Below are 27,460 nucleotides of genomic sequence, written 5' to 3' on the forward strand. Positions count from 1 at the left end.
CTATAATTCTCTGAACTCAAGTTGTTTCTCACCAATTTCCTTCTGTTCAAGGAATTCCCTGCATCTCAAAGGAACATTCCTCTTTCCTGGCTATCAGTAAACTCAGACGTGCTAGCACCTCTTCCAGGAAGACCTCCTTGGCTTCTACCCCATCCCTTCCTATAGGTTTGTCTCCTTTGTCCTTCCCATCCCCCATCTCTGTCATGGTTCTTACCAGTTGTGCTACAACTGACTCATTATTCCATGTCACCCACCGGAGTGTAAACTTTGTGAAGGCCAGGATTGTGCTGTTTTTCTTGTCCTCATTTTATCTCCCACAGCTAGCACAGTGCCCAGTAAATACATGCACTCCACAGAAATAAGCTTAACCCTTGCAACTCAGATGTTTCCCACAATTGCTTTCTCCAAAAGAACAGATCACCAACAACTGTGTGAACTGAGAGGGAAAAATGCAAGAGTAAAGAACATAATTGAAAGCCTCACTTTAAGGAAGCACAGGCATCGGAATGAAGGATGAAAAAAACCTGATTAAGAGGAAGCCACCTCATATTTGTCCACAAAATGTTAGCTTTTTGGCCATATCATCCTCTTGCCTTTATTTTTCTTCTAGTTTTACCCAAGATGGGCAGTGAAGGAGGTAATGGACTTACTACAGGGAGATAGCTGAAGCATTTAAAGGTGTCTAAGAGATAATTCTTTTGATTATTAGATAATGAAATTCACTCTTCCACTGAAGCTATTTAACATTCTAAATATATTAGTACACAGTAATGAAAATATATGGAAATTCCAAAAGAGCAAAGTTAACGGACTCTATCATATTTGTTAAAACAGCAAAGAGCAAAGAAATCTGGTAAGTAAATATAAAGGATCAAGGGCCAGTATGAAAAGTCAAAATGGCTCCAAATTTGGGGCGCCTGGGTGGCTCAGTCATTAAGCATCTGCCTTCGGCTCAGGTCATGATCCCGGGGCCCTGGGATTGAGCCCCGCATCGAGCTCCCTGCTTGGCAGGAAGCCTGCTTCTCCCTCTCCTGCTCCCCTTGCTTGTGTTCCCTCTCTAGGCTGTCTCTCTCTCTCTGTCAAATAAATAAATAAAATCTTTAAGAAAAAAATGGCTCCAAATTTTATGTAGCAGCGACTTATAAATACAAGGGCAAAATCTATTTAAATTAGTATGGGGAAATACAACAGAGATATCTTTGGTTATATAAAATGACATCATCTAAAAATCAACAAGGTAAGTAGATTTCATAGCTCATGAAAGAAAAGAAAGGGGGAAACACGGAATTTGCTTTTTGGCTGGAATTCATCAGGACTTAAAATGAGTAAAGAGGGACATATTTTTAACAATCTCTTAATATATTCTGAGTCATGCATGGCTTTGGATGGGGGTATTAGTGAGGAGAATGTTACCCCAACATTTAGGTATTGTGAAAGGCAGCTAAAATCTATGGTGTCATATGAGGCAGGAAACATTTTTTTAAAATAATTTCCATACCCAACGTGGGGCTTGAACTTACAACCTCAAGACTGCTGTACTGACTGGAGGCAAAAAACATTTAAAAATGAGAATCTGACAGTAATCTATCTGAAGTATAAATTGAAATGATAAGATACACTTGCTATCAGCCATTTGACAAGCATTTATTGAGTTCCTATTGTATTCCCGGCCCTGGAGATACAGAAATAAATAAGCAATGTTCCTCCTTCTTAAATAGCGTATAATCTAGCCTCTTCTGCAAAGTAGTAGATGGCTTAACTCTAATTTGAGAAAAAGAATCAAAGATAAAGTGGCCTATTTTGAGAAAAAGTGTGATTCATCTGTGGAGCAAGAAATGCAAAACACCAATAAATTCTCCAGACAGGAAGGGGACTGCATGGATCTAGGACTGACAGCAGGGAAGTCCCCTCACTTTTATTTAGATTCCAACTTACACGGTCACAGAAATCTCAGTGGTCAGATATACCCTCTGTGAATATGGAGGACGACATGCACGGTAATATACAGCATGAACGTGGTCTTCAAAGAATATAAAGGATAATTTCACGACTCAAGCAGTATGGAATTCAGCCAAGGAAGATGCTGTATCAGATCTAATGCTTGCTGACAGAGGAAAACTCACTCAAAATGTGAAGGAAGGAGGAAACGCTGTGACAGGGCCCATTAGTTCCTCAGATTTGGCATAGTGCCAGAAGGGTCCATGGGCTGAAGTACTCTGTAGCGTTGTACTTCTACAAGGAAACCTGGGAGAATTGGGACTCTAGGGAGAATTATCTTCTTGGGAGAATTATCTTCATGACAGAATTTTGAAAAGGTATCTTTCTGGTCAATAGAAATAACTTCTGAGAAAAACATCTGCAACAATGACAAAAAATTAATATGTGACTCCATGTGACAGGGATTAAAATGTATTCTTTTATGAAATATCTCTAAAAAGAAGAAAAACAGGATAAGCTAAATTATGCTCTATCAACTTCAAACATGTGAGAGCCAGAAAAGGAAGTCAAAAGCTGTGCAGGTTACTGTGGTCATTTTAAAAGAACTGATGTCCAAGGAGGCTGACCTGTGTATTAGGGCCACGCTGCTGGTTGGCAAATCTAGGCTTTGACACCAGTTCTTCCGACAGCCCGTCCGGTGCTCTTATATTATTAATACCACAAGAGCCCGTTTGTTATTGTTCTGGGGCAGCTAAGTTCCTCAGCTGATGTGAGTTAGCAGGGCATGTGAGAGGCCTGACTGTACTTCTCTGCTCCCCACCCCACCACCACCAAGTGATTTTAAGCGTTCTTACTACCATTTTGCTTAAATGAATAAGCAAATAATGAGAGACGTGAATCTACTGTTTTAACAACTTTATGCTACGACTTAGTCAAACTAAGAACTTCACATTTCTAATACTTACTGTGTCCTCTAGTGTGTCTAGTTTCAGAGAATGTAAATGCACCAGCTGAAAGGAATGTGTCTCTCCATATAGCTAAGGCACTTACATATCTTTCTTAAGGAATTGCAAATTCTGCCCCCCAACTCATCCTTTCTCTCCTGCCCTCTATTCCCCAGACTCCCAACATATACGTCGACTTGCAAGGCAAGCAGGGCATGAAAAAGGTGAGAACTTAGGGGAAAGAGCTTTTTTCTTGTTAGTCTTACAATAGATAAGTGAATTTCCTGAATAATAAATTAGGCCTCTAGAGATATAAATAGAATAGTGAAAAGCTGCTATGAGATATGATATTCTCTTCCATTCACTCAATAAGTACTTCGCAACTCACTTGAGGCTGGGAAGTTCTATATAACACATTAATACAAAGACTTGAAAAGAATGTCAGTAGCTCCCTTTGCCTACAGATTAAAAAAAGAAACACAAAAAACCACATGGGACTATAATAGATTAATTCCAAAGTTGCTGAGTTTAGATAGAAAAGTAAATAGAACAAAAGACAAAGGTATGCACAGGCCAAACTCATGTATTCTAAACCCTGCACCATGCACTTTTGTATTCTGAGCAGAGACATTTCATATAGAGTACTTAGTTGTATTTTAAACACATTTTTTTTTTTAAATCTAGCTTTTGTGGGGTGCCTGGGTGGCTCAGTGGTCGGGCGTCTGCCTTCGGCTCGGGTCATGATCCCGGGGTCCTGGGATTGAGCCCCACATCGGGCTCCCTGCTTGGCGGGAAGCCTGTTTCTCCCTCTCCCTCTGCCTGTTTGTGTTTGTGCTCTCGCTATCTCTCTCTGTCAAATAAATAAAATCTTAAAAAAAAATAAAATCTAGCTTTTATAACATTTGACTCACATTTACTCTACTCTTTCCCTAATGTAAGAGGCTCAAAGAAAGTATCTGTGGCAAATATCCTAGGTTCTGAGCACTCCTCTGGGTTGCATGGACTAAAGACATTGAGAAATACTATCAGAACTAAGTGGGGTATCACCACTCAAACTGTCATCTCCATAAAAGAAGAAAGGCTGTAAGCAATCACTCCACTAAGTATATTTAAATTGCAGAATGCAGCTGCCTCCATCAGTTCCATGTCAGTTGTCTTTGTCATATTACAATTTATGCATCGGGAATAGTATCCTAGTAATCTGGAAGAGTTAGTACACTCCTAAGACTCATGCCTTACAGATTTTATGGCACAGGTATGAGGAGGTGCAGATTTATTTTTCACAAGGCTCCTTCCGTCTCTTCTTCCTTAGGTAATATATTTTCTTACTTAGCCGTTTTTCTCTTTCTCTTTGAAATTTACGTTAAACTAATCAGTTTTTTAAAATGGCATTTCTTTGCATGTAAAAATTACAAGGTTTGCATATGAATTATTAAAAAGTTATAATTATAGTGTAGCTGATTGTGGTGATAACCTGATTCATTCAAACTGTATTTAACATGAATTTAATATGTCCCACACTCGATTTTATTTCTCAAAATTGACATTTAGTAAATTAAGGATTAAAGGTTTGGTCAATTTTCAGGTGGAAAACTAATGTGAGGAGGACCATTTGAGGATGTATTAGCTATTTTAACCAGCCTGAAAACTTATTGAGTACTTTTAGAATACATGGCTGTCTGGGTAGACCCATCACTATTCATTGCACATCCCTCTCAATGTTGAATCCTAAACGAAATGGAAAAAAAAAAGTCATTTGCTCATAGGCTAAGTACCTGCTCCTCTTTGGTATAATCCCTCATTCTATGTAAGTATAATTCGTGCTTTTTTTTTGTTATTACATTTTATTTGGGTTCTCTGTATAATCATAGTCAAAGGGTCGCCTTTCCTTTCGCCATTCTTATTACTAGAGGTTTCTGACAATGAAAAACTGCTAAGAGTTTAGCAGTTATATATATATATGTGTGTATATTTTAAAGATTTTATTTATTTGACAAAGAGAGACACAGCAAGAGAGGGAATACAAGCAGGGGGAGTGGGAGAGGGAGAAGCAGACTCTCCGCTGAGCAGGGAGCCCAATGTGGGACTCGATCCCAGGACCCTGGGATCATGACCTGAGCCAAAGGCAGACGCTTAACGACTGAGCCACCCAGGCGCCCCACAGTTATATATTAGTAAGCCTCTTAAATTCAGTATCATTCACTAAGCTGATTATTAGGGTATCTATGCCGTTGTTTAAACATAAGACATGGCAGGGCTAAAAAAAATATTAAGGCTTATTCTGCTCTTACACCAACTTTAATTAATGGCTTTTTAGTAATAGCATGGCCTAGTAATTAAGAGAAAAAGGCCTTGGGATCACAACTGGATTTAAATTCTGGACCTGATGCTTGCCAGGTAGGTGACCTTGACCAATTTCCTCATCTGTAAAATGAGGATAATGACAGTGCCTTTTTCACAGCACAGGTCAGAAGGCAAGCCAAGACATACGAGGCATTTAGCCTGCTGCTCATCACTGTCCTAGTCATTGTTTACTATTAGTATTAATGGTAACATAATTTACATTATCATTAAAAAAGTAGATCCATAATTTACATACACATAATACATTTTTAATTGTACTACAGGTTCCAATTTTATTCACAAAGTTATTTAATAGATGGTTTAGTGCCTTCTTTAAATTCAAATATATTACTGTAAGCAACATATTCTATACATACACACCCAGGAACATACAGATGCGTGTATGAATTTTTCCTACTGAACCCCTATATCTACTGTTTTAACAACTTTGTTTTGAATTCTATAATTAGAAAGTCAAACTAAGGGCACCTGGGTGGCACAGGGTCCTGGGATGGAGCCTGGCAGGGAGTCTGCTTCTCCCTCTTTCTCTGTCCCTCCCCCCAGATCATGTCTCTCTCTCAAATAAATAAATAAATAAATGTCAAACTAAATAAGCTTCATATTTCTAAAGCTTACTGTCTTCTAATGTGTCTTGTTTCAGATAATACAAAACCCAAAGGTAAAAGGAATTTGTTCTGCCAAATAACCAAAGTATTTTTATATCTTTCTTATGGGATTTTCATGTTGAGTAAGGGACAAGCAAGGCTAGGTAGGGAGAGACAGGTAGGAGACTAGGGTCACTCAGGGGGTGATGTAACCAGGCTCACAGAAACCCCAGCTGTGGAGAAACAGACATGATATTTACAAGAACACCTTGTTTGCACTCATGATATTTACAAGAACACCTTGTTTGTTCTCATGATAGTTACAAGTCCAACGTGTTCATTCTAAATACAGACATGATATTCACAAATCCACCATGATAATGACATGAAACTTACCAAGTTCCCTCCTCAGTTTCCTATAAAAGACGGAACATGAAAGCCCTCAGTGGTAATCCACTTAGAACCCCTCTCACTTTAGAGAGCTCTTTTTCTTTCCTTTCTATTGTCACCTTCACTTAAACTTTCACTTCACCTTTTTGTGTCCCCAAAATTCTTCTGGTCCGTAAAACAAGAACCCGTCAACAATGTCTACCCATACCTCACTGGTGACAATGATTTCTCGTGATTAGCAATTTGTTTTACTGTGTTCGAAAATGATTGTGAGGATGCTGCTGGGGGTTCAGTATTGAGTTCACAAGAAATTAACACCTATGTTTATATGAAACTAATGTAAGTTTCCAAAACTGAGGTACATACCTGCATTCAAAAAAAGGAAGTTATCTTTTCCATTCACACTTTCTGGGGCTGTACATTCACATACCAGTGCACACTAGGGAAGAATAAAAAAAAGGAAAACACTTGTGAAAAAATAATTGATTTCATTTTGTTTGCAAAACAAGTGATGCACATGGTTTCAAAAAGTTTTGAACAAGACATTTTTGTAAAACTTTTCAGCTTTATCTTTTATGAAACTTGTTTACAACTTTTGATTATTTACATATATATGATTCTATTGCATAATTAAAAAGACTAAATCTTGGTTCTAGTTAAAAACTACTTAGGAAAAAAAGCAAGAAGTGGAAAAAAAAGTTGTCCCCAACATGCTAGAAACCTCCTAGTACAGCAAATCACACTGACAAGCAGGATGGTTTTGTATTTGTCACCTGAGATAGTTTGGGATCAATAAAAAGCAAATTACTTTCTAGATTTTAAGTAAAATTTTAAATAAAGGCTAAAATATCTTGTACCATCAAATTACATAAGACAAAAGGTTTTTGTGGCAAAACAATGCAAACACTTGCTCATAAAGTACGAGGACACTTTATAAATAGATTTATAAATTATGGATTTGAATAAATTTGTGAAGCTGGTCCAGAGGTCATGAATCTATAATCTATGATTAAGTTCATGAGCTTTTACAGAACCAACACTAGCTACTCTGGACAGAGAGAAGAAACACAGAAGAGCACGTTGCCATGTTCCTAAGTGAGTGAAACAGGAATAGGCAACAATATCCCAGACCATGTAGCAGTTAGTGATGGACTCTTCTTAACTTCCTTTGAAACTATACTTAATAGAGGAAGCAGCTTTTCTGGCCCCAGAAAGCTGAGATCTATTTTCACACAGACACCAACATGACTGGCATTTGTTTTTTCAAATGTTTCCTTCTATTGCTAGCCACAAAAAAAAGGGTGGGTGTGGTAGTTTGAGGAAAGAGGAGAGTGAATTTTTAGAGCAAATATATCAGACATAAATAAATGCAAATAAAAACCGAACAAAGGAAAACCCAGAAAATCCTTTGGTGAGGAGTTCTGAGGGAAGCAGCCAATTTTCTGTAGCATGCATGGCTTTACTCAAGAGACTCCAAGGGCTCAGGTCACCCTCCCCAGGAGAGTGTATCAAGATTGCTTGGGCTATTTCCAAACTGTTTCCTTCTACTCTTCCTCCTCCAGGCACTGGCCCCCTTGGAGAATTATGGCCACTGAGGTCACTGTTGATGAGACATATGTCAAGTATTTTGAGAAGGAAGATAATTTAAAACATTGATTTAAATGTTACTTCCGTATTTGTATAGTCCACTACTTATTCCCCCATCATAAACATTCATCACATTACTCAGGAAATTTCTTCATAGGGAAAAATGTGCTCTCATATAATTTCTTTAGTGTTTTTATTGAGGTTCTACTTTACTGAAACAATGAATAACTGTAAACAGCTCTTATAATCTGATGTTCTCTAAATCATTTTCCTGACCAAATCAGAACTCAAAGGTGATCCTTTCTTTTACTCCACAGCTATTTGGAAAATGGACTTCCCAAATCACTAGAGCAAGGTGCAGTGATGCTTGGACATAAAATTCTTTCTCTTATTCCCAATATTTCCTCTATACTTTTTAGTTCATGTATAGCTGTTAAAATAATCTTTCATAAACTTAATATCATCTTACCAGTGCTCTGCTCTAAAATGTATAAAATTGGTTATTTGCTGTCCAATCAAATCCACTATTTTCAGACTGGTGTTCAAATCCTTTCATGATTTGTCCCTGATATCCTTCCACATAATAACATAATATAGTAGGTATATAGCTTTGAGCCATCCTCCTCTCCAAAACAGGATTATCACCTACAATATAATTTATAGAAATGGTTTAGATTAAACCCTTTTAGTAAGAAAGTCCATAATTCATACAGATCAGGTTATTTTGAGAAACTGCTTCTCTACATGGAGGGAGCCCTGCCTCTTCATAATCAAAGTCAACTTTCTGTTTCCTAATAGAAGGCCTGCATTATTTTACCAAATGGATCAGAAACAGAATTTTCATACATTTGTATCTCCATCTACACTGGAAGGTAGATATTTAGAATAATTTTAACCTAATAACATTCTTATTTTACAACTTTATTGTATTTTAAAGCTTTACTATTCACAATGCTGTCAAGATTTAAATCCACAGAACATAAACAGAAAATATCCAATAAATACTTACTAAATTAATAAATAATTTTATATTTGGACTCTTAATTATTTTCTTCAATTGTTTCCCAAGTGTACCGTCTGTGTCACTATTAAAATTGAGAGTTTTGAAGCCAAGAACCATAGTTCTTATTTCCTCAGCCTATTTTAATTTTTTTACAGTTGACCCTAGAACCATTTTCACACTGTGCTAGATGCTACATAGAATGCAAAGATTAAAATGATTTGGAATCATTAAGCACAGGCTTAAGGAGGCTCCAGCTATGTATACTGTTTATTGCTGTCATTATGATGGATATTTTCAGGGTTATGCACTTATACTGTGTGTGCTTTCAGTGTAACAACTTCATATTTGTGATTCTGAGCAGGAATAACAAACACCACATGCTTTTTGTTCCAATAGCACTGTAAGCCTATTGATTTTGATGAGTGCTTTAAAAAGTGTCATCTGACGGTAAGTGTGACCAAGAAGAAGAAACGCAAGATATATTATATAAATTTCTTGGAGCTTAATGATGTTGATATCAACTACCATACCAATTTGCCATGCATTGGGCTAGAAAATTAACTAAACTGTAAGGACAATGATCATAAAGGACAAAGACCAGTACTTCTTGGCTAAACACTTTTACATTTGTTAGTTTATTCCTTAGATCATGGTTGTTAAAGTTTGGTCTGGAATCTCCTGGGGTCCCTGATAAGTTTTGTGTTTGCACCCTCCGCAACATCTAGCACAGGGTGAAGACAAAATCATTTCCATAATAATACTAAAACACTATTTGTCTGCTTCTCTCTTACAAGCATATAGTGGAATCTTGTAGAGGCCCTATTACATAATCATTTGACAGCTAATGGTATGCGTGCTTGTGTACTCTTCTGTTTTAAACATTTCTTGTTTGAAGTACTAACACGATAAATGGCCATAGATATAACCTAAGTAAGCAAAATCTGTAATATAGTAAATATCAGTAGATAAAATCCACATAAATACCAATTTTTAGAGTAAATTATGCAAATTGCTACACTTGGATGATCTCATTCAGTCTCATGGTTTAAATACCATCCAAATACCATCTGACTACTCACAAATATCTAATTCTAGCTTGGACAGCTCATGTGAACTCCACACTCAAACCTCCAACTGCCCAGATGTATGCATCCATTTCAAATTTCAAAGTTAACATCTCAAAATCTCTGGTTCTTCTGCACCTGCTCCTTTCAGTTTCTTCGTCACTATAGATGGTAAGTTTATTCTTTGGTTTTCCTTGGTACCTGGAGTCTGGCCACATTTCCCTTTCTCTGATTTAACTCATCTTCATCTCTGCCTTGAGTCTTTGCAATAAACAGGCTCCATTCTGTCCTTGCTTCTTTTCAGGCCATACTCAACATAACAGTCCAGAACGGTCCTCTTAAAACACGAATCACATCATTTTGCACCTACACTCAAAAATCCTCCACTGTCTTTCTATCTAGCTCAGAGTCTAATGACCTTTAAGAGGGAGTATACAATCTGTCTTCCCTGCCTGTGGACCTTATCCTCAACTCTTACCACTTTCCTCTCCAACCCCCAGGTCTAGTCATTACAGGCACCCTGCCACCTCAGGGCCTTTGCCCCTGCTGTTCACTCTACCTAGAATTCTTCTTCCTCTCATATACCCACATCTTGCTCCCCATTTTCCTGCATGTTTCAGCTCAGATAACGTATCACTAGTGAATCTATCCTTGATCACCCAGTATAAAAGGGCCACAGTCCACACTCCCTAGTAGTCCTTGTACCCTTATTTTTTTCGATAGTATATAGTACCATCTGACAATATATTACTTGTTTATTTTATTGTTTACCTCCCTAGAAGGCAGTATCTGCGTCTATGTGGTTCATTGCTGAACACCCAGAACCTAGTAGAATGCCTAGAACATAGAAGGCAGTATTGTTTGACAAATGAGTGATGAATATTATATGCCTGCAAATATCTTAGAAGGTAAGTCAGTTATATAATTTTCAATTTTGTATTTGGGAAAAACAAAGGGACAAATAGTGTCTGCTTTAAGATGCTCCTTAGCTCCCCTAGGACTCTACCTTTTCCCTGACCATGGCCTAAGAATATCTGATTAAAACACCACTTCAAACTATAGGAGCAAAGTGACCTGAGAAGGGCAGCAAGGCATCAAATACTAGTTAGGTTAGGCTCGTAGTGAAGGGAAGATGTATTATTACTCCACTTATACCATCTCTGTCACTGTCATAAATACATAAGGCTTTTCCCTTTTGTAGAAACCACCACTACTTTGATCATTAGTACTGTGCCATGTGCCACATTCAAATATAATACAGACATTAAACAAGAGGGGGAGACAAGGCAGGAGCTGAACTTGGCCCCCGCAGAGCCTCACTGAAGGATGCCTGTTAAAAATCTTCCTCCCCTGACAAGAAGCCAAGTGACCTTGGCGTCAGGGCAGAGGGGAGGGCTATCTCACTCGATCCTGTTGGCTGTTAATTATATTGGTTCTTCTATTACCAGATTTGATTATTTGGCTTCCTCATTCTCCTTTCCCTAGTAGCATATTTTTTTCTTGACTATTTAATTCAAAGTTGTTTTTCAAAAGTTTCTTCCTCTTTCCTTTATAATGCTGCACTCTTTACTGCATCCTCACTCTAGTCTTTACTCATGGCCAGTTTGTACACAGCCTTATATGCAGCCAAATATTATCCCTTCTAGGGAGAGAATTTTGGATTTTATTTCAAGATAAAATTGACTTCATTTACTCATTCACTCATTTTTCCTGTGCTAGGCTCTGTTCTAGGCACTGGGGGGAGGGGTAAAGGAGAGAACAAAATAGACAAATGACAAATGTCTAGTGAGGGAAATAGACAATAAATAAGATAAAATATATGTGATGTTGGACAGTGATAAGTACTAAGGACAAAAATAACGCAAAGAAAGGAGATAGAAAGTTTCTGGTAGGCATGACAATTTTGGATACAGGGCAGAGAAGGCAGAGTGAGAAGGTCACATTTTACAAAAAGACCAGAAGGAAGTGAGGGAATGAAGCATATAGTTACCTGGGGAAAATGCTACAAAGATAGATTGAAAAACAGAGTGAAGGACCTGAGTCAGAAATGTATCTGGAATGTTTAACAGCCAGCCAAGAAGCTAATGAGGCTAGGTGAAAGTGAGCAAAAGAAGAGTGGAGGATGAGGCGAAGAAAGTAATGGGGGGCCAACACCTGCAGGAGTTTAAGTGGGGTCACTGAAAGGATTTAGGTTTACACTTCCATGGAGTTGAGGAGCCATTGGAGAAATGAAATGTTCTGTGTTATGTCTTAATAAGTGCTCTGCTGAAAACAGACTATGATGATGGGGGTGTCGGGAAGGAGGAAGAAGGGACATTTAAGAGACTACCATGAACATGTACGTGACAGACAATGCTGTAAGAGGGAAAGGCTCCAAAGCCACTGGGTTCTGGATATATTTAAAAGTCAGAATCAGCAGGATTTGCTGACATACTCACTGTGCCTGAGAGGAAGAAAGGAGTCAAAGGTGACTCCAAAATGTAAAAAAATTTGGATACCTAATGCAACATTTCACCAACTATATGAGCTTTGTAAAATGTCCATGTTACTGTTTCTTTTGTGAATTTTTCTTTCTCTAGCTATGTGATTTTAACACTTTGTCTTCTTTCACTATGTATGTACGTATCAAATAAAAGTTTGAGCTGGGGGTGCCTGGGTGGCTCAGTCCCTTAAGCGTCCAACTCTTGGTTTCTCTTCAGGTCGTGATCTCAGGATCATGGGATCAAGCCCAACATCGGGCTCCGTGCTTAGCAGGGAGTCTGCTTGAGATTCTCTCTCTCCACCTCCCTCTACCTTCCCCACCCCACTTGCTTGCCTCTCTCCCTTTCTCTCTCCCTCTCTCTTAAACAAAAGTTTGAACCAGTGTGGTATGGTGAATGACCTTCTGAACCACTTTTGCTTGATGAGAACTGTATCATAACAATATAATTTGAGGAAACAAGTAAGTTAATGTAAGAGGACAGAGTTTGGATTTTCATTTATATTTTATTCCAGGCTCTGAAGGTTATATGAGATTAAAGATTCAAATGTAGTATTTTACATCAGGGATATAGTTATGAACTGCACTGTGTTCCTCAAAATTCATCATGTTGAAGCCCTGAGACCCAGTATGACTGGATTTGGAGACAGCCTTTATGTAGGTAATGAAAGTTAAAGAAGATGATAAGGGTGGGGCTCTAATCCTATTGGGCTGGTGTCCTTATAAGAAGAGGAAGAGACACAAGAGCTCATTTCGCTGTCTCTGTGCTAATGTGCCAAGGAAAGGCCATGTGAGGACACAGCTGGACGTTTGCACGCCAGGGAGTCCTCACCAGGAACGAAGTCATCTGGCACACCAACCTGGCACTTCCTGGCCTCCAGAACCATGGTAAAATCATTTTTTGTCATTTAAGCCATTCAGTCTGTGGTATTTTATTATTATGGAAGCCCAAGCTCATTAAAACAGGTATTATTATCTTCTATCTACTTCAGTATACACAAGCAATAACATGTGTCACTCACCCACATGACTGGTGCTAATAGTTTCATTTCTTTTTCCTCCATTCATACAAACTCGGGAGAGCAGTGTTGTTTTACAGATAACCCCGATTTCAGTTACTTTGTCTTGTCCTATGTTTCAGTCATTCACTAACTTCGGGACTTAAGTCCCCATTAGGAGATTGTGTTAATACACTTGATAGAGATGTTGATTTAGCAGATCTGCAAAGGAGTTTGCATATCTAACAAACACCCCAGAAAATTCTGCTAATGCTTTGTGAAACACTGAGATAAAGTTATTCCCACATAATTCTAAATATTGTGCATAGTGGACCTTACTACATGTTCTTCACGAATCATGATGCTTCTGAAGGATTGCCAACAGTTTATAATAACTTTATAAAAAATTTGCAAAAGGTCAATGCTTACTAAGAACCCAGACAGGACAGAACTAATGCCAACAATGATTGGTACATTTATCGTTTTAGTCAACTTACGATTTGTACATGGTACATGCTGACGCTGCCACCTCCTAATTCTAGAATAGTTCAGTGAAGACTTTTTAAGTTCACATTACTAAGTCAGAAACATTATGTGGGGCTTTGGTGGGGTATATTCCTGGGTATCAAGTTCTCTGCTTACTAAGAGTATGATTCAATTTGCACTATATAATAGGAACAGAGTAAAGGAGTCAGGCGGTGGGCAAGCTTTGGGGGGAAATAGAGAGGGGGCTAGTAATAGATTGGGAGCAGTCAAAATAGGCCTCCGTTGAAAAGGGAAGTGTTTCCGCTACTCGTCTCCTGGCATACTGCCACAGGTCTAGGCACAGTTGTCTATTTCTGTTCTCAGTTCCCCACCTGGCCTCCAAATCTTTCCTCCTTAATCTTGAGGCAAGCATTCATGTGGTGGTGACTAATACACACCTTATATAGAATTCCAAAGGAAAGGGGGATTGAATGAAGGAGCCCCATAATTGGAGGTCTCGGATGCACACATCCTAAAAGCCACACTGGTGTTTTGAATACACAAATCTTGAGAGGATCTGCTGCAAATTGACAGCCCTTACATTATCAGGCAACCTGATTCAAACTTTGAGCCTCCCTGGAATATTTTCATGATCCTCACTGTGTTCTGGGGGAGAGTAGAGGAACAGAGAAGAACAAGGCTTGGCCCAGCAGATAAGAGCCTAGCTTATTCTGGGGGCAAGAACAATATTCTTTTGAAAGACAGTCTTAGATTTCTTTTGTAAAGTTAATTGTTTTTTTCTTTTTTTTAGACAAAAAAATTAATTTGTTGTGCTAGATAAACATTTCTCATGTAGATGTTTTCTCAGCACCCCAAATTCAGTATGCTTCTAGATAAGGGCCACTAAGTCAGAAACTGAATCCCTAAAGGCCTTATCATTAGAAAATGCTCATTTATGAAAAGGTAGGAATTACAGTGTATACACAAAATCTTTCCTGAAAAGATGCAGTTTTTAAGTCCATCCCCTGTGCCTCAATAAAGTAGGCGACTACATTCCTAGGACAGGAATTTAGGTTAATACTTATGTCAAGTTTCTCTTTCTTAGAGAAAAGAAAGTAAAAAATCCGGGACATGTATTGATACGCACTGGGACCTTTATGCTCAGCTTCAAGGAAGCTGCTTCCCCTCCAGCTGGTGATGCCCCTCCTCCAAAGCTGTCCCTCCACTTTGCGCTATTTCCTACTTCTCTCTGCAATTTTATAAGGCCCAGCATTATTAAATCTGTGCTCCTTCACATACAAATGAAATCTAAACTCAAATTGCATTTCTTTCCAAAGAGGGTTTTGAGAGTAGAGAAGTGGTTACTTTGGGCAGTAGTCCTCCTGGAATCTTCTATGCGTCTCAAGTAGGGTTAATTAGGGCAGAATGCAGCAGTGATCCGTGCTTTTGTTCCAGCTGAGAGGAGGCAGGGTCAACACGGGGAGCCCCGGGGCAAAGAAGAAGGTGTTGCTGAATGGCGCATGGCTTTGCAGAGTTCCGTGCAAATAGACCCTCTGGTTCAGCGGACCAAACATGCTTATGGCACTTCAATTCCAGAGCTGATTTCTCATTTGGCTTTTGAATAAGATTTCATAGTGCACAGAGGTGCTGATGATTCAGGCATCTGGCAAAACTGATCGTTTCTAATTTAATTTGTGCATTGAGCTGACTGAGACCCTACCTTTTGTCCCTGCACATCTGTGGTGATGTGGTCGGCTTCCCCATCCTCAATCTCCCCCATCTTCACGACACTGACTTCTATGGTGCCAACAACTTTGCCACCATCTGAAGTTCTGCAACCAAAAATAAATGAAATGGAAAGGTAAGAATCTTCTCTCTCCTTAAAGTATGTTCAAACATGTTTGTTTCTGAAAACCACAAATATTACTCTTTGCCTTCATTAGTTTTAATTAAATCTATTTTAAAAACAAAACATGTCAATAGTGTTAATTAAAAAAAAAATGGTTAACCACCAATTTATGAGGTAAGTGCACGGACTGTCAAAAGCTACCTCATGATGGTGAAACCTCTTCCAGACACTCAGGAGTGGACACAAATAGCATGCCTCAGTGTCCTGTTTGGCAACACCACATCCCCACAACAACATAAACCGTGGCTTCTCTCTGCCAGCTGCATGCATGTTGTGCACATCTGTCACGGAAACCACAGCTGGGGGCACCTGGATGGCTCAGTCGGTTAAGCGACTGCCTTCGGCTCAGGTCATGATCCCAGGGTCCTGGGATGGAGCCCTGCATCGGGCTCCCTGCTCACTGAGGAGCCTGCTTCTCCCTCTCCCGCTGCCTTTGTTTATCCTCTCTCTCTCTCTCTCTGTCAAAATCTTAAAAAAAAAAGAAACTACAGCTGAATAAAATAGAAAAGAACATAAACATCCCTATATTCTTCTCTGGGCCACTGGCCACAAAATCTGATTCTGTGCCTTTTTCCTAACACTATTTTTCTAAGAGACTAGGTAAAGGAAGTTCTCTCCCAGCAAACGTAAAAAAGTTAAGGTACATGCAGAGCAGAAATTAACCATAGAGATAATTTAGTAAACACTTTACTTCATCAGATAAAGAATCAGAGACTCAAAAAGATGGAAAGACTCATCTAAGGTAACCAAATGGCAAAACCAGAAATCCAGGTTTCTATCTTCTTCACGTCTGTTGGTCACTGAAAAGCTCCATTTAATGATGATTAAGATTTCCATCATTATCATTTTCAACATATGAATTTTCCGGTGAACAATAATGAAAGATAAAAATAAAATGAATAACCACCCTCCTTTAAGATTCTCTAATTTCTTTTCCTGGGCAAGAAAATATACAGAATAAATGGTGCCATCATAACATGGGAACAGTGTGACATATATTTTCCCCTCGAATCTCATTTTGAAGATAGGCAGCAAGCCACTGCATAGGCATGACATTTTGCCATAACTTCTTTCTTAACCTAATTGACTAATATTAGAAACGCAATGTTTCATTTTCTTCTGTCATGTTTTTTCCAAAATTTGTTTTTAATTTTAATTGGGATACAAATGGTGTCTTTCTTTCAACCAATTCCTTCTAAATGCCACTATTTTATCATTAAAGATGTCAGAAAAGAGAATTAGGAAAATTTGTATAGTTTACCAAAATACTAATTCAAATAATGAATACGTTAGGTGAAAAGGAAACCAAAATATGTTACTAGATCATGGCAGGTTTTTCTCAAAATATAAAAAGTATAAATTAAAACACACCTTTTGAATTATGCTTTTTTTTTTAAAGATTTTATTCATTTGAGAGAGAATTAGAGAACACATGAGAGGGAGGAGGGTCAGAGGGAGAAGCAGACTCCCTGCCAAGCAGGGAGCCTGATGCGGGACTCGATCCTGGGACTCCAGGATCATGACCTGAGCCAAAGGCAGTTGCTTAACCAACTGAGCCAACCCAGGCACCCTTGAATTATGCTTTTAAGGAAATTGAAATAGGAAAATTCTGGTGACATATGCATACCTAATGTCATAATGTAATAAAATAAAAATTGTGTACATAGAAAAAAGTGATTTCTTATTAAAATGATTTCTTATTAAAATATGAAATAAAATGCTTTTTGGTGACTTTCAAAACAGTGGAAATCATCATATTGACTTAATTATTTGCAATTAATATAGAAACTTTAAATACTCATTACAAAGAAGATGTGTATATAGAGGACACTGTATGATTTTGTGAAAAACTGCATTAGCTCCAGTTCTGGGGTAGTTTATTCATTATATCATTTTCCCACTGGAAAATGACATAATAACTTGTCATAAATCATGGTGTGACTTAACTCTGTACAATTATTCAGTACCTAATAAAGGCTTTAATAAGAGCTCTCATTGGCACTACTCATAGCTTTTTCTAGAGGTTTGCAGGTTCTTTTTCCCCCAAGCTGAGAGCATCAGTAACAATTACAGGTATCTTTTCCTTTTCGTAGGAGTTGCTTAAAATGCTTTGCTTGAACAAACTGAGCTAGATTCATTTCTAGGAATGTAAACCCATGTACAACTTTCTAAATGTTTTCACCAAACTAAACCAAACAGTGCCATAATGATTTGAAACAGAAGGTAGGCTTTTCACAGTCTCTCCTGGGCCTGGGTTATAAACCAGTATGTGCCATAGTGGTCAAAAGTGTGCACTCATGAATTTGGGCTACCTGCTAGCTGCATGACCCTGGGCAAAGAATTTAACCCACGTGAAACTTCGTTTGCAAAATGGAGATGATCATTTTATTGTAAGGATTAAATTGTGGTATGATTGCTGTAAGGTGCTCAGCACAATGCCTTAAACAAGATGAGTGCGTCTTCCTTCCACCCTTCCTCTTTGTCCTAGTAGTAGGGCAGTGGGACCAGTAGCAGCAACAATAGAATCGCTATGTCATTAATGGTATTTGTATATGTTTAATTTTATAGTGCATTATATTTATATATGCTGTTTAATTTTATAATGTATTATATATTTATATATGATTGATTTTATAATGTATTACATAATTATATGTTTAATTTTATAATGTATTATATATTTATGTATGATGTTTAATTTTATAATATATATATGTTTAATTTTGTAATTATATATTTATACGTTTAATTTTATAATGTATTATATTTATATATTATGTTTTTTAATTTTATAATGTATTATATATTTATATATGTTTTATAATGTATTATATATTTATATATGATGTTTAATTTTATAATGTATTATATTTATATATGTTTAATTTTATAATGTATTATGTATTTATATATGATGTTTAATTTTATTCTCTCCAGAACTTTTACTAGCATAGGCATCTAAGACGATAGTAAAACATTATAGGATCTCAAGCTTCATTGCAACAATGACTGAGTACTCATTAAAGATACAGAGACTTAGTAATAACAGATATTATGAAGCTTACATCCCTAGTAGTGCAAACAACACAGGTTTGTAACTAATTACAATGCAGCTGAATTTTTCAAAGTGTGAAAGTGACTGAATAAGTAATGTACTATGGGACTGAGCTGAACTATAGCTCTATCTATTTCTGTTAAAACAATTAGCTGGGGCGCCCGGGTGGCTCAGTCCATTAAGCGTCTCTGCCTTCAGCTCAGGTCACGATCCTGGAGTCCTGGGATCCAGTCCTACATTGGGCTCCCTGCTCAGCCGGGAGTCTGCTTCTCCCACTGCCCTTCACCCTGCTTGTGCTCTCTCTCACTCTCTCAAATAAGTAAATAAAATCTTTAAAAAAAAATCCACAATTATCTGGCTACTTTTTAAATAATTTTAAATTATATCTAATTTTAAATAATATCTTCTATAGGCTTCCACTCAGTCCCAGAGTGGAATCAAGGCAAGGAGCTTGCTTAATCTAGTGATGCTAGAATGATCTAAAATCTTTTTTTTTCCCAAAACCATTTTGGAAAGGGAGTTCTGACTACTCTAAAGCATGTCTCTTCATCTGAGATTTGTGGGAGACAGAATGGGAATCCAAGTTATAAACTAAAGAGCTGAATTCAAGACACCCAGAAGCATGGTTCATCCTGTCAATGAACTAGAATATAAGATGTGGAAGCTGTTTTCTATTTATCCTGCAACAACTTAACACACACCAAGTATGGATATTCAACACTTCTGTTCAATCAGGGGAACCATGATTGAAGTATCTATTTCATGTTTTCAAAGGTGATTTCCCACAAATTTAGAAGAAAATTCATTCTTAAATGCTTAATTATGCTTTCAGTTTATCACCCATCAGGTTTGTGGGAGGGGCTAGTAATAATAACTTAACCATTATTCATCACCAAAATTCTCCTGAATTTTATCTAGTGGAAATCATATCTTCATGGAAGATATATAGAAGAGACGTCTGGGTTAGGAATCAAGAAATCCAAGCACTACTTCCAGTTCAGCCACTAACTAGCTATGTGACCAACAATATATCACTTTAGATATCTGGGTTTCAGTTTCCTCTGCTAGACATCGAAGAATTGGTCTCTTAACAGCTCTTCTATAATATTAGCACTCAAGCGCAGTGCTCTAGTCACTCCTGTGATTCCATCATATAATTCTATCACAGACACCACAAGCCATCACAGACCGATACAACTTCAGGAAAGACCTCAGGTACATTCTAGCCTCTCCTCATTCCTCATCTTCTCATCCTACCTTTCATGCAAACAAACCAAACAAGCCAAATGCATGCCAAACCGGGGAAGTAACTGAGAACTTAGGGTCAAATCAAAGAGCTGGTTTTTCTTATAACAGCCAATGCATATAAATAGATTTGACTGCCATTATGGCACAGCATTTTGACGTTTTTACAAAGATACAAATTTGACTGAACGCAAACAAAAAAGTGATTTTACACACTTTCCTAGCAATTTACATGGCAACAAGAACAGGCTGCAGTAATAAATAATGATCTCAATCTATATGAACAAGAACAGCAAAAAACTGTGCCATTTCAGCCACTTGACAGATCATTAGCTCTGTTTAATGCAGAAAGCTGTATGAGAAGTAAAAGATGAATAGTTCATGGCCGATATAGTATTTCGATCCAACATCAAAGTTCCTGGTTAAACTTGGCAAATAAGTAGTTCCCCTTATCCATGGTTTCACTTTCTGAGGTCTCAGTTACCTGTGGTCAACAGATGATTCTCCTTCTGACATATCACTGGAAAATCAACAGTAGCCTAATGCTATATCACAACACCTCTGTCATTCACCTCACTTCATCTCATCACACAGGCATTTATCATTTCACATCATCTCAAGAAGAAGGGTGAGTACAGTAAGCTATTTTGAGAGACCATATTCACATAGCTTCTATTATGATACGTTATTATAATTGTTCTATATTGTTGTTAATCTTTTCCTTGCCTAACTCATAAATTAAACTTTTTCACAGGTAGGTATGAATAGGAAAAAAAAAACATAGTCTATACAGGATTTGACACTATCCACATTTTCCACTGGGGGTCTTGGAATGCATCCCCTGCGAATAAGGAGGGCGGGCTATTGTACACTTAAATATTTAACCATGCCAACAAGATGGAAGACAAAGAAGAGGAAATTTTCAGCAACACAAACCTGTACTCCCTTCTCACTCAGATTTTCAGCATGTAGAGTAGATTAGTGATCAAGGTTCTTCAAAATCTGCCTTTAAAATAACTTCCCGAATGGCTTCTAATGAAATACTCAATCTCACATGCTGAAACATACCAACATTTTTAGAGGACTGAATGAAAGGAGGTGTAAAACAGTCTTCTAACAAATGACATTCTTTCCTCACCACCTACTATACCATCCTTACTAGAGCGAAAAGAAAAACAAAAAAACAAAATCCTCTGGAAATGTTAAACAGCAAGATGCCTGTAAATAACTCCTGTTTTGGAAATGCCACAGAGATGCGAACCAACAAATGACTCTGTAAACATCCAGGGAGAAGCCATCATTACCACTGTCAGTTTTTGTGAATATAAAGTAGTCCTGGTGCTATGGACAGAATCTTCAGCTGTGAGACATGCCTTGCATTTAAACTGTCTAGACACGTACCTGGGACATGTAAATCTCACCCGGACAAGAAAATAAACAAAGGCCATAAGTAAACAAATGGAGTTAGTGAGTGAGTGAGTACACCCTTATGATCTTCCTGGTGAATACATTTACCTGACAATGCTAGATTTACTTAGGGCTCAAAGAAGTGAGAGTTCCATTAAGTATGTATAACGAAGCACACCTCTATTCTGGCTGAAATTCATAAATGTCAGAAGCCATATAATACTTTCAAACTCACAGTCAAATAAAACTTTCAGTAGTTCTTCACATTATAGCATACACACTCTTGAGTTTTAGTCCCTGGTTTTCTCCTCTATGCTCATTATGAGCTCTCCTTCAAAAACTCCATCCATCATTAGGATTCAACTATCCCTTCTATGAGGATCTATCATAATTCTATACTCCTTAGTCTGTCCTCACTTCCTGATCTAGAGCTCCAAATTCCTTTTGTCCTGATATTTTATATTCTATAAGCTTGAAACTTAAGTCTTCCTCCAACTCCAACGCACTCACATCAAGAGCATATCATTTTCCAAAGACCACAACCAAAGAACATTCCATCTCCACCTGTACCTTGCCCCTACCTTCCGATGCATCACTAACCCTACTGACTAGTCCTCTCACAATGTCTCTTGCACATGTCCCTTCATGACGGCAATACCCCAAGCAGTTCTGTCACCTCTTATTACACTTGAAGAACCTACTTCCACCTTCCAAGAACCCTCTCTTCCATTCCATCCGTGTCAGGTTTTCTTCTTAAAGTGCACCTGCCACTGTATTATTTTCTTTCCTCTGTTAAAAGTTCTTAAATGTTGTCTAATGCCTACTCAGAGAGACTGAAATATAGCCTGTCTTTCAAGGCCTTATATCAGGACTTGTCAAGGGTTTTGGGCAGCTCAATATTTTTGGTTCGAACTGATCCATGCCAATTTACATACCATTAAATAACGGAGTATGGCTTAGTGAAGAGTGCAGTGAACTCTGAGTAACAAAGTCCTTGGTTCACTATGGGACCGTCAGCAGGCAATGCAGCATCTATACAGATGTCCCAGCTATAAAATATGAACAAACTAAATCATCTTACTTATCTCACAAGATTGATGTGAATAAGAACAAAAGATCTTAAATGGAAGTACAAGAATGCTTTAACGTATGGTAATGACTACTATAGCCATATAGCCTGGGCCGCAAAGCTTCACGAGTGCACCACAAACACATTGACTATCAATTTTCAGCCTAATTGGTTAGCAGGGTCTTCTTTATTGCTAAAAATAGTACTATCCCAATATAAGTAATTATCCCAATACAAGTAAGTTGTTAAAGTGCATCTTTCCAGGGGTGCCTGGGTGCCTCAGTCGATTAAGTGCCTGCCTTTGGCTCTGGTCATTATCCCAGGGTCCTGGGATTGAGTCACATGTTGGGTTCCTTGCTCAGCGCAGTCTGCTTGTCCCTCTCCCTCTGCCCTTGCTTGTACTCTCTCTCCTGCTCTCTCTCTCTCTCAAATAAATAAATAAAATCTTTAAAAAAAGCACGTTTTTCCCTCCTCATGTCTCTATTAAAAATATATATATATAGGGGCGCCTGGGTGGCTCAGTTGGTTAAGCGACTGCTTTCGGCTCGGGTCACAATCCTGGAGTCCCCAGATCGAGTCCCACATCCAGCTCCCTGCTCGGCGGGGAGTCTGCTTCTCCCTCTGACCCTCCTCCTTCTCGTGCTCTCTATCTCTCATTCTCGCTCTCAAATAAATAAATAAATCTTTAAAAATATATATATATAATAAGTTATATTTAGAAACATGTTGATTCATTGTAAATATGAACTATAAACTCTCTCTTTAAATTTAAGACATATTGGGGCGCTTGGGTGGCTCAGTCATTGGGCATCTGCCTTCGGCTCAGGTCATGGTCCCAGGGTCCTGGGATCGAGTCCCGCATTGGGCTCCCTGCTCGGCGAGAGGCCTGCTTCTCCCTCCCCCACTCCCCCTGCTTGTGTTCCCTCTCTCGCTGTGTCTCTCTCTGTCAAATAAATGAATGAAATCTTTAAAATAAATAAATAAATAAATAATCTTTTAAAAATAAATAAATAAATAAATTTAAGACATATCCTGTAAGCAAGGTGAGAAAACAAGACTGGCACCTTGTAAATGCATTTTTCAGGATTCATAGGCAACCAAAATTACATTAAAATTAATAGGATGCCACAATCTGCCTATTGGTACATAAAGATGTTGCAGGTAGAGCGAGTAAGCACAACTCTCCTCTCCTATATCCACTGAACGCAGCTATAAAACCTGGACAGATGCATAGAGTAGCTATTTGAAGACTCAAAGTAAATACCACCAGGCATATTGGGGTAGATCAGAATTTTAGATACTACTGAACCAGCAGTGAGTTCACCTGTTTCCCCAATTGTTGTTCCTGCTCTGGACTCAATAGAGCCCCAAGTCTAGAGGTGGTCAATGGTGTAAACAGAGCGAGAGCTTCAGGAGAAGCCCTCAAAATCTGGCACAAAGAACAGAAAAGGGGTTTCCTGACACCCAGAAGAATTGGGAAATAACTTTTCTATTTTCCACTCTCTCCTGTCCCAGCCCCCAAATAATCCAGTGGTGGCAGCAAGGAGGAATTGCAGGAGTCTAAAATGACGAAGGAGGGAACGACTCCTCTCCGATTGGAATTGAGACCCCAAGGGTGTAGGGTGAATCCCTTTTACCTCTCGCTGTTCTTCTGCTTCTTGGCCCCAGAAGAGAGTGCTGTTGCATAGCAGAAAGAAGACAATAAAACACCAGCTTTCTGGTGGGAGCGTCTAAAAGGAAAGCCACAGGAAACAGGACCGTCCCAAGGAGGGTGTGAAGAGGAAGGGGCTCAGGAAAGGGACTTCTTAATGTTGTTCATCAACACCTGGCCTCACCTCAAGCTGTGCATACATGAATCTAAATAGTATATCCAAGATTTTGAGAAATAATTTATGGACTAGACCACCCCCCCCCCAACTAAGTCCCAGACTGTTACCTGAGTGACAAAGATGAAGGACAGGTCCTACCAATAAAACAAAAGCTTTGAAAATATGAGTGATATTGAAACTATCATACTAGGTTTCACAGACACAATTTCAAGTCACAAATATCTCGCAATGAACAACTGGAAAGTGAAATTTTCAAAAGGTGTATCATTTATGGTAGATCCAAACAAAGTGCTTAAGTGCAAAAATGTATAAAATCCATATGCTGAAAACTACAAATGCTGACGGAAGAAATCAAGGAAGGTCTAAATAAATGGCGAGACATGCGGTATTCATGTACTGGAAGCCTCAACTTTATAGGGATGTCAGTTCTCCCCACATTGATCTATAGATTTAACGCTATACTAATCAAAGTCCCAGCAAGATTTTTTGGAGATATTGATAAGCTAATTCAAAAAGTTATAAATAAGGACAAAGAAATAGAATAGCCAGCATAATTTTAAGAAAGAACAAAAATGGAGCATTTGCATTTACTGATTTTAAGACTTACTGTAAATCTACAGTAATCAAAACTGTGTGGTCTTGATGAAGGGGCAGATATAGTGACAAATGAAACAATACAGAGGCAACATGACCAATTATATTTTGACAAAGCTATAATCAATTCAATGGAAAAAGAGTAAGCAGTCCTTTCGACAAATGGTATTAAAACAATTAGACATCCATTTGGGGAAAAAAATGACGCTTTGCTTAGACTTCACAACTGAAACAAAAGTTAAAATGAGTCAGAGATCTAAATGTGAAACACAAAACATATAAAACTTTAAAAAGAAGGTAATGAAAAAAATCTTCATAAACTGGGCATAGTCAAAGTGTTCTTAAATATGACACCAAAAGCATGATCTAAAAAGAAAAATCAATACTTCATCAAAATTGATAAGTGTTGCTCTAGGAAAGATAATGTTATATGAATGAAAAGACAAGCTATTGACTAGAAGAAACTATTTGCAAATTATGTGTCTAAGAATTTGCTTCTAAAACTCATAAAGAGTCCTCAAAACTCAACAGCAAAGAAATGAACCACCTAATTAATAAATGGGCAAAGATAGCACATAAGCCATGAAAAATTTTTTAACATCGTTGGTCACTAGGGGAGTGAAAATTAAAAGCTTTATGGGATGTCACTATATACCATAGAATGGCTGATGAGGATGAAGAACCACTGAAATTTTCATAACTGCTGGTGGGAAAAACAACACATTGGGTTTTTATACAACTCAACACACACCATATGGCCCCAAAATTCCAATCATAAGTATTTACCCTAAAGAAATGAAAATTTAGGGTCAAAGAAAAAGCCTACAGATGGGTATTTTATCAGGTCCATTCACAGTCACCCCAAATTAGAAACAACCAAAATATACTTTAATGTGAATGGATAAACAAACTGATACAGCCATACTATGGAATACTACTCAGGAATTAAAAAAAAAAAAAAAACTGTTGATATACACGACTTGGATGAAATTCAAAGGCATTAGACAGAGTGAATGAGGCCAGTCTCAAAGGATATAAACCTATGACTCAATTTATATATCCTTCTGGAAAAGAGAAAGCTATGCTGATAGAGAAGATAGATTGTGGTTGCAGGGGTTGGCATGAGTGGAGGCATGAATTAAAGGGGCAGTAGGAGGGAGTTTCTCTGGGGTAAGAGAACAGTTCTGTTTCCTGATTGTGATGGTGGTTACAAGAATCTACACATCTATGACAATAAAGAGTCAATTTTGGGGGGGAGCAAAATGGCGGATGAGTAGGAGACCTAAATTTCGTCTGGTCCCAGGAATTCAGCTAGATAGGTATCAAACCATTCTGAACACCTACGAACTCAACAAGAGATCAAAGAAAAGAATAGCAGCAACTCTCTGAACAGAAAAGTGACCATTTTCTGGAAGGTCTCTTCTGATTCATTTAGTGTATATTTTTCAGGTGTCGTTGTTACCCTGTTAGCATTTTGTTCTCTCATTCATCTATTCTCCTCTGGACAATATGACATGACGGAAAAACTCACCTCAAAAAAAAAGAACAAGAGGCAGTACTGACTGCCAGGGACCTAATCAATATGGACATTAGTAAGATCTCGGAACTAGAATTCAGAAGGATGATTTTAAAGATACTAGCTGGGCTTGAAAAAAGCATGGAAGATATTAGAGAAACCCCTTCTGGAGAAATAAAAGAACTAAAATCTAACCAAGTCAAAATAAAGTCTATTAATGAGGTGCAATAAAAAATGGAGACTCAACTGCTAGGATAAATGAGGCAAAAGAGAGAATTAGTGATATAGAAGACCAAATGATGGAAAATAAAGAAGCTGAGAAAAAGAGAGATAAACAATTACTGGATCATGAGGGCAGAATTCGAGAGAGAAGTGATACCGTAAGACGAAACAATATTAGAAGAATTGTGATGCCAGAAGAAGAAGAAAGAGAGAGAGGGGCAGAAGGTACATTGGAGCAAATTATAGCAGAGAACTTCCTTAATGTGGGGAAGGAAACAGGCACCAAAATCCAGGAGGCACAGAGAACCCCCCTCAAAATCAATAAAAATAGGTCAACACCCCGACATCTAAAGTAAAACTTATAAGTCTCAGAGACAAAGAGACAATCCTGAAAGCAGCGTGGGAGAAGAGATCTGTAACCTACAATGGTAGAAATATTAGATTGCCAACACACCTATCCACAGAGACCTGGCAGGTCAGAAAGGACTGCATGATATCTTCAAGACCACTAAAAGAGAAAAATATGCAGCCAAGAATACTATATCCAGCTGGGCTGTCATTGAAAATAGAAAGAGAGATAAAAGCTTATAGGACAAACAAAAACTAAAAGAATTTGCAAACACAAAACCAGCCCTCCAAGAAATATTGAAAGGGGTCCTCTAAGCAAAGAGGGAGCCTAGGGCGCCTGGGTGGATCAGTTGGTTAAGCGACTGCCTTGGGCTCAGGTCATGATCCTGGAGTCCCGGGATCGAGTCCTGCATCGGACTCCCTGCTCAGCGGGGAGTCTGCTTCTCCCTC

General features: G+C 38.2%; 1 protein-coding gene across 7 annotated transcripts in view; it reads right to left on the reverse strand.

Annotated features, from left to right (window-relative positions):
- Positions 1–27,460, reverse strand: part of INPP4B (inositol polyphosphate-4-phosphatase type II B) — an 864,684-nt gene that overhangs the window by 239,161 nt on the left and 598,063 nt on the right. For all 7 annotated transcript variants that reach the window (XR_012378034.1, XM_025874245.2, XM_073892293.1 and 4 more), the window contains 2 exons: positions 15,537–15,648; positions 6,587–6,659 (listed from right to left, as the gene is read on the reverse strand). Coding sequence is in view for 6 of the 7 variants with exons in the window: in XM_025874245.2 (XP_025730030.1) it covers positions 6,587–6,659; positions 15,537–15,648 (185 nt within the window). In the remaining variant the exon portion in view is untranslated. The remainder of the gene's footprint in view (positions 1–6,586; positions 6,660–15,536; positions 15,649–27,460) is intronic.

This window comes from Callorhinus ursinus, unplaced genomic scaffold (genome assembly GCF_003265705.2).
Source record: "Callorhinus ursinus isolate GAN/ISIS: 27379988/994484 unplaced genomic scaffold, GSC_fseal_2.0 scaffold4, whole genome shotgun sequence".
Lineage (NCBI taxonomy): Eukaryota > Metazoa > Chordata > Mammalia > Carnivora > Otariidae > Callorhinus > Callorhinus ursinus.